Source organism: Alexandromys fortis, unplaced genomic scaffold (assembly GCF_014885135.2).
Source record: "Alexandromys fortis isolate MF-2015 unplaced genomic scaffold, M_Fortis_MF-2015_v1.1 scaffold_104, whole genome shotgun sequence".
Classification (NCBI taxonomy): domain Eukaryota; kingdom Metazoa; phylum Chordata; class Mammalia; order Rodentia; family Cricetidae; genus Alexandromys; species Alexandromys fortis.
The window spans coordinates 6,292,633-6,305,628 of NW_026068000.1; the positions used below are offsets into that span (position 1 = coordinate 6,292,633).

General features: G+C 36.8%; 1 protein-coding gene across 3 annotated transcripts in view; it reads right to left on the reverse strand.

Annotated features, from left to right (window-relative positions):
- Rbbp8 (RB binding protein 8, endonuclease) overlaps positions 1-12,996 on the reverse strand; it is an 86,725-nt gene that overhangs the window by 36,832 nt on the left and 36,897 nt on the right. For all 3 annotated transcript variants that reach the window (XM_050160730.1, XM_050160729.1, XM_050160731.1), the window contains exons 4-6: positions 11,143-11,238; positions 6,655-6,767; positions 2,744-2,810 (exon numbers count right to left, since the gene is read on the reverse strand). In XM_050160730.1, the coding sequence (XP_050016687.1) occupies positions 2,744-2,810; positions 6,655-6,767; positions 11,143-11,238 (276 nt within the window). The remainder of the gene's footprint in view (positions 1-2,743; positions 2,811-6,654; positions 6,768-11,142; positions 11,239-12,996) is intronic.

The window sequence follows — 12,996 nt, forward strand, 5'->3', positions numbered from 1 at the left end:
TCTCTCCAGTCCAATGAAGGAACCTTTTATCTATTACTTACACACACACACACACACACACACACACACACACACACACACACACACACACACACTTACTTTTCTTTTGCTTCTGGTCCCAGGAGGTAAAGCTGGGATCAACACTGTAATTCTAAACAAGCTTAGAAAACACGTCAAAAATTTCATCTTGCTAATGAATTTGCACCAAAGCTATTCAAACAATGGTTGAAGACATCATACAACAAAGTTACTTTTAGAGGCAATAAAGCAAATCCTCTGAAATTCTGTGTAGACTCCTTTGATCAAAGACCCTCCTACACTGTTTTGACTAAGCATGTCCTAAATAAAACACTTGTACTATGAATGTCTGTGATAAGTCTTTATTGTAGTACTTTTTAAAAAAAAAATCAGGATCAAGATTAGAATTAATATTTCTTTTTTAAAAAATATTTACTTAGTGTATATATGTGTGTGTCAAAGTGTCTGCATGTGTATCACATGCACTCAGGAACCTGTGGAGGACAGAAAAGAGCACTGGATCTCCTGGAAGTGGAGTTACATGCAATTGTGAGCAGCTGTAACAGTGCTGCAAGACCAGTAAGCAGTCCTAACCCAAGCCCTCTCTCCAGACTAAAACTAATATTTCTATCAAGCAAATGACAATTTAGTTTCAATATACTTAACACACTTTCGGCTTTTAGGCAAACACCCACTTAATTCTGCATGCTCTCTAAACACTTAGTGTCTTATCTATTGGCATTTAAAGATGCAAATAACAAGGCTAGTACTTTCAAAGCTAATGTATCACATCCTACATGTGCTATATCATGTTGCAAATAAAAATATGTCAAAAATAACCTATCTGAAATCCTTGGAAGCAAGAAATATTCAGATTTATTTTTAATGAAAATACAGAGCACACAGACCATAACACATGCAGTAGAGTCTAAGGCATCATTAGCAATAAATACTTTGATACAATCACTGCAAAACATGTGACTATTCACATAGAGTAAGATAAACAGACTGCACATAGCACTCTGGCAGTTGAAATATGTAACATGATGCTAGAGAAATGGCTCAGTGGTTAAGAGCACTGACTACTCTTCCAAAGGACCCAAGTTCAATTCCCATCACCCACATGGCAGCTCACAACTGTCTGTAATTCCAGATTCAGGGGATATGACATCCTCAGACATACATGTAGGCAAAACACTAATGTTCATTAAAAAAAAATTCTGTAATACCACACACTGCAGGGATTGCCCGAATATAACAGTTTAAAAAAGGAAACACACACACAGAAGGCAGCCATCTTAGAATGCCTGCTGTGTCAGTTAACTTGTGGTTCTTGAGACCACAATATCAAATGTAGTGAGACCCAAGAGTCCATTTCAAAACTTAAATACAAGCCAAAACAACAAAAACTCTAAAACAATATAAATTTATAATAAGTATCTAAGGGTTTCCATTGCTGTGATAAAACACCATGATCAAGGACGGTGGAGGTGGAACATGCCTTTAATCCCAGCACTCAGGTGGACTTCTGTGAGCTCGAGGCCATCCTGATCTACAGAGGTAGTTCCAAGACAGCTAAAGCTACACAGAGAAACCCTGTCTTGAAAACCCAAACCAAACAAACCAAAACCCAAACGAAGACCTATCATGATCAAAAGCAACTTGGGAGGAAAGGGTCTATTTCAGGTTACATGTCCTGATCACCATGCACCATGAAGGGAAATCAAAACAGGAACTAAAGGCATGAAAATAGAGGCAGGAACTGAAACAGAGACATGGAAGAACACCGCTTACTGGCTTGCTCTTCATGGCCTGCTCAGCCTGCTTTCTTTTCCTACCCAGGACCACCTGCCTAAGTGTAGCACCAAATACAACAGGCTGAGGTCTCCCACAACAATCCATCAAGAAAATGCCATAGGCTTGTATACAGACCAATCTGGTAGGGAAACTATCTCAACCAAAGTTTCTTCTTCCCAAATAACTCCACCTGTGTCAAGCTGACATGAAACCAGCCAGTACAGTGGGAACTGGAAGTAAGCCATATCACTACTCTGAATTTTGTCAGACCAGATTAGAAAAAAGTATGTTTCTACATTTTGAGATAGTGTTGTACAGTAGAAAAAAAACAAGGCTTTTAATTCTGAAGATATAGGTTTGGTTAGTGTTTGTACTGCTCACTAGTGATGAAACTATAAGTAAGTCATTTGACTTTGTGAGCTTTGCTTCTCTCATCTGTAAAATATGGATAATAAACTACTCTGTAGAATCACAGTATAGATTAGGAATGATACAAAACAGAACAGCAGGGGAAAACGGGAGAATAAAAAGTTATTTTCATTCCTACAGAGAAAGGAAGAGGGAACAAAAATAGAAGAGGGAAGTTGTTTTATATGCCTAAGAATTTTGCAAGAGGAAGTACTTATGAAGCTTCTACAACACTGGAAAAAGAAGTAAATAATTTTAAATATTTATTTGAACTATAAGGTAATTAAATAATTTTTCTACTATTTATGTTATTTGATGCTCTAAATGTTTTAAGATGTTGATAGATATTCCCCCAAACATAATCAAAATGGAGTGATTTTCTCTGAAGTTCTTATTATAAAGTACAGTACTTTATAATTTTAAAAAATGAGATTTGTGACTATTAGCTTGTACAACTAAATGTGATAAAAGCAAGAAAAGTAGGAGAATGCTCTCGCTGCAGCTGAGAGAAAATACTCACTCAGTTTTCTGCTGCAGTTGCTCAGAAAGCTTTTTGTTTTCCTCCTGAAGAGTATTCTTTTCATTCACTGATCAACATGGAAGAGAAAGCAGATTGATGTCCACGTCAGTTCTTACGACAACATTTATGAAGAAACTAGGACTTTATTCCTTTGCTTTTGAGACAAGGTTTTACTCTGTAGCCCAGACTGTTTTGAAACTCAGTATATGGGCCAGGATAGCCTCAAAAACAAAACAAAACAAAAAACCCCCAAACAACAACAAAAACACAGAAATTCTCCTGCCTCAACTTCTTAAAAGGGATTGCTGACACCTGACCAGAAATGACGATTTCAAATCCTAAATCATAATGTTATGCAAGGTCAGTACTACTGTGCAAACTAGCTTGCTCCTGGGTAGTGATTACTGCATTTCATATCATGCCAAATCTATGTAACTGATTGATAATTTTATATAATGCTTATGAGTAAAAGAATATTAAGGAGTAAAGTCTAATTAGTCACACTGAGGACAAGAAAAAATTCCATCTGAGTTATTCAGTCCTATTTTCAAATATTATTTTAGACACCTTGAAATAAATTTAATTACAAAAATAGTATTTCCTAGTGTCCCCAAGGTCTGGGTTTGATATTGAGTATTACAAACAATAATGCTCAATATTAGTAAAATACTTATAAGCACATTTGTAAAATTAATCTTTCTTTATACCTTTTTGTAAATAATTTAAACATGTCCTATTATAAGTTGTACCTGATGGAATGAATCTATCTCTACTCTATCTTTCTGTCCTTGTTTATAAGGCAGAAAAATAACTACAGGATGTAACTTCCACTGGAGACAGCCCCAGGTTCCTATCAGAACCTGCATGGGTCTGCATGAGACAGAATATTAGAGCTGAAAGAAGTAGACACAAGCCCCCACTCCTAACTCAGGAGCACTTTCAACTTATAAACACTTGCAAATGAAACTTTAGTTTCCTCCAAGGGAGTCTCATGGGGAAAGAAGCTTTAAGAGTAAGCTGCATGCGGAGCAGCAGACAAATGGCATCTTTGGGGGTTCCTTGTCTCACAATGTCATGTTAGGGCTCTTCTTTTTTTTCCTTTTTCTTTTTTGAGACAGGGTTTCTCCGTAGCTTTTGGTTCCTGTCCTGGAACTAGCTCTAGTAGGCTAGGCTGGCCTTGAACTCACAGAGATCCTCCTGCCTCTGCCTCCCTAGTGCTGGGATTAAAGGAGTACGCCACCACTGCCTGGCCTTCCTTTTTTCCTTAATAATTTTTTTAACTGATTTTATTATCTGTTTTTTTCTTCTCTCATTTTACCCTACATATAGATTCTTTGCATATATACAATGGCTTCCAGTTTAGTGTTTTCAAGGGATTCGAGAGTGTGCTCTTGGGCTCTTTTCCCTCTGCTTGTTTTGTCCTACAACAATGTCAGTTTTGTTTCACGTTATTACATTTTATTATCACAGAAGTCTGTTTTCTAATGAGAGAAAGAAAGGGGGTGGATCAGGATCAAAGGAGGTGAGGAGGATCTGGGGGAAGTAGAAGACGGGAAAGTGTAATCAGGATATATTATGTTAGAAAAAAAATTTTTTCAATGAAAGGAATAACAAAATCTCATTTTACCTACAGCAAAACTTAGCACAATCCATGTGAAGTCGCTCTATAGCACAACATTTTTTTTCTTCACATATACTAACAATATACAAAGGGAAGTCCTGGAACAATATGCATAAAATTCAGCCTTTCAATTCTTAACTTTGTAGTAGGTTTTTTATTTTTTGAGACAGAGTTTCTCTGTGTTGCTTTGGAGCCTGTTCTGCAACTAACTCTTGCAGACCAGGCTGGTCTCAAACTCACATAGATCCGCCTGCCTCTGCCTCCTGAGTGCTGGGATTAAAGGCGTGCGCCACCACCCGGCTTGCAGTAGGTCTTAAATACTATGCCACATGTCAATTTTACCATTCCCATCATCAATACTGTTGCTTTTATTTAGAAATAGACTGGACTGACTGGGCCCTTTCATACAATGGGCTAACAATTTCTTCAAGAATTCTTGGAGAATTTGTCCAGTAAATTTTACTTTTAATATTAAAAAAGGAATTAATAAATGGTCGCTGGGGAGATGGCCCCATGTTAAAATGCTTGCTGTACAAACATGAGAAGCTGAGATCACGTCTCCAGCATCCACATAAAACCATGGTATGGTAGCACATGTCTGTAACCTTAGTACTAGGAATGTGGAGCAAGGAGGGCAAAGACAGGAAGATTTCCCAGGGATTGCTGGCCAGCCAGTCTAGCCAAGACTGTGAACTCCAGGCTCAGAGAGAGGGCTCTCACTGAACACAAAAACTAAAGTGAAAAGCAGAAGAGGATACGCAACACTGACCTCTGTCCTCCACATGTGCACTTAGGCACATGAACCTGCATTCCCATATGCAAGCATAAATCACATTTATTCACAGAAATATAAACGAACTGAACAAATGATTCTCTCATATAGAGTACTATTGTGCAAAAAGAAAGACTGAGCATAATTAGTGGTGAATGTCTTTTAAAACTAGACTAAAAACTCAGGATTTCTGGTTAGTGTTAACTGTTAACTTGATAAAATCTAAAACTGCCTTTATGCATGCCTACGAGGGAGTAGTCTGATTAAGCTGAGGTGAGTGGGACCTTTCCCCAAGCAGGGATCTTGAACCATGTAAGTGGAGAAAGACCTGAGTACTATGGGTGCAATATTAGTTACGGGAAGCTCTTGCCACTGTGACTTCCCTGCTGTGATGGACTAGACTTGTAAGCCAAGATAAGATAAGCCCTTTCCCTTAAGTTTCTTTTGTTATAGAGTAATAAGAACAGAAACACATCACAGTAATAAGAACAGAAACTAAGACAGGATTATGTTTTAGAATTACCAGGAAACTGTATGGTGGCTCAAATCTATTAACTTCAGAACTTGAGAGATCGAGGCAGGAAGATTGCCACAACTTCAAGATCAGCCTAGGCTGCAGAATGAGAACCTATCTCAGAAAACGAATCCAAATAAAACTAAGAAAATCAACTAGCATTTTTCATAGACAAATAGTAGAAAGACCAAAATGTTGATATGTAGTACAGCATATGGCAAAATGAAAACAAAGCACAGACAAGATGACTTCTGAAGATAATTAAAAGAAATGAGTACCTTGAGCCAGGCAAGTTAAAATATTATCATAATTCCAATATTGAAGAAGCTGAGGTAGGAGGATTATAAACTCAAGCACAGAAGGCTAGTGTGGGCTACAATGGAAGACCCTATCTTGAAAAGAGAGGGGAAGAAGGGGAGGGGAAGGGAGGGAAAAGGAAAGGAAAAGATTATCTGAACTAATGGAGGATGTATAAAGACAAACAGCCCATTACGTAGAAACGGTAGGAGGTGGCAGCTCTGTTTTTCTTTAGGGATGACCAAAGGAAAAAAAAAATGACTTTAATAGACAAGAGCTAGGAATTTAACAAAACACTACAATGAATGGGTAGAAAGAGGAAACTGAAAATAATATACATGAAAATCAAGATGTACTCACCTTTGTGAGCATACTACATTGTTGTATTTAACTCTACTATGCATCTAACTGCATTCAATCAAGATAAAAGAAATAAAATATAGACATGCCCAGAAATACGTTTCTTAATGTTTCTTGTAAAACTTGGTGAGATTTTAAAGGACAATATAAACAGTACATATATAACTCATTGTATATATAAATACATATCTATATATTTCTTACTAAAACAATAAGATTATATCTATAAAAGATACCAAAAGTTTTAATATGTAAGCAATTAATATAATTATAACCAATTCCCTAGTAAGTTTTAACAACAGAACAGTATACTTAAAGTATGTAGTAAAAAATGAAAGGGAACTCACTAAGCTCTGTAATAAGCTTAAGATTCTGCTGTCGGATATTTTCAAACTCCTGCTGCTTTTTGTGCATATGTTCTTCAGTTACTGCACAGCGATCACACAATCCTGCTCTTAACCTGTGGACAGAAACAAAAGTATTTTTCAGCTACTAACACATATTTCCTTATACAGAACGAGTATCCTTTTTCATAGATTTGGCGCTCTGGTGTTTCAGATTTTAGTTTCTTGGCTTTGTAGTATTTGCAGTCTAAAACCATTTCTTTTAAAAAGTCCAAAATTTGAAATGTCACTTCATATAAAAATTTTGGAATGTTGGCATGACATTGAAAAGTTCTGGGATTTCAAAGCATTCTGAATTCTGGAATTTTAAAAAAATTTATTTTTATTTCCTAATTATGTGTACAGATGTGTGCCTGTGTGTACATGCACATGAGTACAGGTGCTCCAGGAGACTGAGGTGTCAGGTCCCCCAGGAGCTAGAGCTGCAGGGGGTTGTGAGTGGTTGGACATGAATGTAGGAATCAAATTCAGGTGCCAACCCGGCTCTATAGCTACAGATGTGGGATTAAGGATGACCAAACTATAAAAGCATTTGAAGAGTTTTGTATTTTATAAGGATCTAAAGAACTGACTTGGTGATTACAGCGACAACCATCTATTTAATACTAACCCTTTAATACACTGGTATCTAACCTGAAACCATGCTACGGTATTATTGGCAGAATAAATTCCCATAACACTAACAAAGAAATACCGTATTATTGCCTATACACTGCAGTTTTGGATGAAATTATCATTTTAATTATTACCCAAAGTCTTTTTTTTCCCTTTGTACCCTTAAAACTTTTCTTTTTGAGAAATAGAAAGCTATTTTATTAACACGCTTTATATTTACAGTTAATTAGCTAATCAACATCAACATGCAAAAATAAGTGCTAGATACAAACCTCTACAACCCTTAAAACTTTTTATTTATTTAAGATGGTTTCACCTTGTAGACCTGGCTGGTGACCAGGCTGATCTCACACTCAAAGATCCTGCCTCAGCCTCCCCAGTGCTGGAATTAAAGGCTATGCTACCACACCTGGCTAAAAATTATTCGTATTTTGATTTTGAGATTAAAGGCTATGCTACCACACCTGGCTAAAAATTATTCGTATTTTGATTTTGAGATAGGATTCATCCTATTATGCTGTCTAGGCTGATCTTACTGTGTAACCCAAACTGGTCTTGAATTGATGTGGGAGTACCCTGTGAGCTGTGATTACCATTAATGAATGGAGAAACTGTCTTGGCCTGTTGATAGAGCACATCTTAGGTAGGCGGGGAAGACAGAACTGAATGCTGGGAGGAAGAAGCAGAGTCAGAGAGAGACACCATGTGAGTTTGAGGCCAGTTTGGTCTACAAAGTGAGTTTGAGGACAGCCCACTAATCAATCAACAAAATATCAACAAAAAATAATTAAGAAATGAGAATCAGATGCTCATTTTCCAGCAGCCCTTGTGCTGCCTTGGCTCTGTGGTCACCAGGACTGCAAGATGGTATCATTTATGCCTCTGAAGAAAAACTCATGAAATTAAACTGGGACATTGATGCTAGATTTCACTCCCCACAGGTTCTATTGGAGCCTTCCAGAGATTAGGAAGAATGCTATAAATACATTACGCATGGAAAGACAGCACTGTAGATCTTAACATGGTGCTGGCAGCCTGTTTTTCAGTTATTACATTTCTTACGAAGAATTCAAATATGGGCAGTAATGCAAGTACCCTGAAGAGGGGTCAGTATGGAAGGCACTGCACACCTAATGACTAGTAACAACTGGCTCATGTAATTTTAAAGAAGGAATGGAAATCATTCCATCTTAAGAACCTTAACCCCAATCCTACTAGCAAGCATCAAAACTAATGCTTAGAAATGTTCACAAAGCTCAGTTGGTGGAACATCCCCAGAAAGCCTGGACCAGTCTGAAATACCACATAAACTGGGTGCGGTGGTACACACCTGTAATCTCAACATGTAGGAGATAGAAATAGGAGGTTCAGAAGTTCAAAGCCATCCTGAGCTATATAACAAGTTTAAGGGCAGCATGTAATATGTGAGACTTTGTCTTGAAGGAGGGGGACACATTTTCATAAAATAGATGTTACTTTCAACACCCTCAACAAAATATCGATTTTTATACTTTAAGGCTTGTCCTAGGAAGCTGAAAAGATAGCTGTGACCTAAAACATCTGCGGCTCTTGCAGAGGACTGGAGTTTAGTTCTCTGCAGCACCAGGCATCTCACAACTGCCTATTTCCCTCTCCAGTGGATCTACCATGAGCACATACAAACATGAAGACATACATATACACATAAATGAAAGATTAAAGAAAAGAAAAATTAATAACTTGCTCTACATATCATTCTTATATGTGACATAGAAATAAAGAGAAATTTAAAGGCAAAACTTTACTAAAAGTACATTTAAAGATAGTATTCAGTAGCAATTAGAAAAAGAACCTTCCAAAAAGAATAGGCTACAAAATAAGCAATGTTGAAGATTTCACATTTCAGATCAGTTTTGGCAATGTGAGTCAAGCATAAATACTCTTGAGATGTAATTAATTTACACTGACATTCATAAAACTAAGGCCCACGAAGTATCACAAAACCATAGAAACTATGGGCAATAAGGAAAGTTTCAGATTTGATCTATTTACATATTAACTATGAAATCCTGGAAAAGCTTCTCTCTTCTTTGCCGGCTATTTTCTTTTATGGAAAATAGACCTACCATGTGTCTTATGGTGTTAATTTGAAAACCAATTGCCAGATGCCTGAGTATAAAGTTAATCCAAGATGCACACAGACGCTCACTGAAAATGAACCATGACCCGGGCACAAAAAAACACTGAAGACTGTAATCCAAACATTGAGAAGGTTGAGGCAGAAGGAACGAGTTAAAAGGCAGCCTAAAAACATCTATCTCAAAGATAAAACAGCAGGCAGGCAGCAACATTTTAAGTGAAAAACAGCAATGATTCAAATGAAATCAATGACCAGAATAGTCAGAGGTTAGACGTCTTACAATAAAGTAGTCTAGTTCTAAAGAATTACAGAATTAACAACTAGACATCTTAGTTGAATAATTTATAAAACACTTCCAAACGATGTACTGACACTTCTCAAAAAGGCTGTAGGATAGGACAACTCACATAAAGTATAGGTGGGCACACACCCTTAAATACCAAAATATGGGAGGCAGAGGCAGGCAGATATCTTTGAGTTCGAGGCTGGCATGGTATACATGCTTCATGACTGTCAGAGTTTACATAGTGGGATACTGTTTCAAAAACACCAATGAGTAACAAATAAAAAGAAGAAGTAAAAGTTACAAAAGCTAACTAAAGACCAATTAAATACAAAGTGAAATATGTTTTAAGACACTGGAAAGAAGGATCTTCAAAAGGGCTTAGATAAGAACGTGAGGAAGAAATGGAGTCAATTGTACAGAGCCAGTTCAAGCAAAACAAACAAAACCATATTCTAAAACTGTTTCCTCCACACCCATTTCACTCAAGTTTTGTCTCAGTATCACTGCCTCAGAAAGGCTGCCCATTGAAAATCTTAAGTATCCTTCCTATTGTCACTCAATATACCAGGTAACTACATCTTCTTCCCAGCACTATGTCTATAAAATCCTCTTTATACACTGAAGTTGGAATTAAGATTTAGATATGTGATTCCCAAAGCATGAAGATCTTTTCCACATACTACTGCCTATTCAAGTAAGTGGATATCCTTACGACTAGAGATGACACTCAGTTCTGATCTGCATTGTGCAGAATTCTACATTATTTTGGAATGATAAGACGGTCCTGCAGGTAAAGGCTTTTGCTGCCAAGTATGATAACATAAATTTGATTCCTGGGACCCTACATGCACATCAAGGCACGTGCACACATACACACAAAATATATAAATTTAGAAATCACTCCACCACTTTAAAAAAAGATGCAAGTTCAGATCAGTTAGGCCTTTTTGTAACATATATGAACATGGAAAGCACTCAATTCTGGAAGCGTTTTTATTCCTGGGTATTGATTTAATCTCAGTTTTTAAAAAAAGGCTATGTATGAAAGTTGAGAATGTTAACTCAAGAAATTTCAGAAAGAAGAATCTCTACATTTGATGAAAAGTAAAAAACTATAAAAGAAAAATCAGAGTAGAAAAGAAGACAGAATAGAATTTATTACTTTCAATATACTTGGAAATAAAAGAAAATGTAAGCCTTGAATGATATCTAACATTAAAGATACCATTTATACATTAAGCTAGGACTAATAAAAATGAGAAAAACCACACAAAACCTGGGAGTACATCCTCAGTGTCAGAAAGGACTTATTCAACGATGACATAAAACTAAGGGTGGGGGGAGTCCCTTTCAGTTCCAGAATGGACTCCCACTGAGAGGAAAATAAATATTATTCAAGTACCAAACTTACCTATCTTCTAAAATTTTAATGGTTTCCTGAAGGACTTTCTGTTGGTCTCTCAGCTGTTGATTTTTGGTGAAGAATTCTTCCAGCCTTTGTGCATCTCTAAATTTAAGAAATAAATAAAGATTCCACAGAAAATTAAAAGGATAGTTCTGACACTATAATTCCGAAGTTTGTGTTATGCTGTGCTGGGGAAGGCAGTTCAGACAGTAAAGTGCTCGCTCCCATCCCCAGCAACCGGGGAGGCAGAGACAGGAGAACCTCTGGGGCTTGCTGGCCAGACAGCCTAGCAAAATCAGTGAGATCCTGTCTAAAAACTTAAGGAGAAAAGCAAATGAAAACACCCAACATTGGCCTCTGGTCTCCATACACATGTGAATACACATATGTTCACACACATTACCTTGTCTTAAAAGAAAAAAAAAAGCTAAATGGCTGATTAGGGTAGAAGTATGTTATTGTTTTTTTCCTTAGTAAAATAAAGATTTTTTTTCCATTAAGCAATGGCAGATTTCTAAGATTATCAGATTGACTAATTGACCATTATGAAAATTATTTGTTATGAAATAGATTCCTAGTTACTAGGAAATTGAATACTCATTTTTGTTTTTCTCCCCCCGAGACAGGGTTTCTCTATAGCTTTGGAGCCTATTGTGAAACTAGCTTGTGTGACTAGGCTGGCCTTGAACTTACAAAGATCTGCCTGCCTCTGCCTCAGGTGTGCTGGGATTAAAGGTGTGCACCACCATTGCCTGGCCTCATTTTTGCTACTAAACTGGCAAGCCCCAATTTACCTGAAATCCACAGACATTAAAGAAGGTGCTAAAAAGACCAATGACTGGGAGCTACAAATTAAAGTAAAACATTGCTATTACCCACTGACTAACTAGCCGTGTTCCCACTCTTTAGATTCAGAAGTATTATAAGTAATTTTAAGAAACTCATCGTCAACACTAATTTACACATCCAATAAGCATCTTTATGTGGCTGTTTAGCTATGGGTGAAAAATAATACTCGTAAAAAGTATATTTATGTTGGGCAGTGGTGGTGCACACCTTTAATCCCAGCACTCAAAGGCAGAAGCAGGCAGATCTTTGTGAGTTTGAGGCCAGCCTGGTCTACAGAGCGAGTTCCAGGACGGGCTCCAAAGTTACACAGGAAAACCCCGTCTCAAAAAAACAAAAACAACCAAAAAAAGTACAAAAACAAACAAACAAAAAAAAAAAACCCCAAAAACCAAATCTATGTTTACAATAAGCAAATCTAGAACAATTCTAAGACTGTGTAATTCAATTTGCTGGGTAATTACTTTGATTCAAGAGAAAATAAAATGCTACTTCATAACTTAATCATTTTAAATAGTAATATTTTAGAAAATAAAATTGACAGGTTTATTGGAAGGATCCACATTAAAAAAAAACAAGTTCTTGGGGGCTGGAGAGATGGCTCAGTGGTTAAGAGCATTGCCTGCTCTTCCAAAGGTCCTGAGTTCAATTCCCGGCAACCACATGGTGGCTCACAACCATCTGTAATGAGGTCTGGTGCCCTCTTCTGGCCTGTAGACATACACACAGACAGAATATTGTATACATAATAAATAAATAAATATTTAAAAAAAAAAACAAGTTCTTTCAAAAACATGTAGTGAAAGTAATGTAAAATTCATAATCAAGGAGTAAGCACAATAATTTCTGGGTTTTGGTATTGCTTCTTACAAATGATCAATATTTGACTCTTAAAGTCATTTGAATCAGCAGTTGTTAATTTAGAATTTACATTAGTAACTAACACTGACCCATGAAGCAACAAAAAAGATTTCAACCTATCAGAAAAAGCCAAACACTGAAGCTGAAGAGATG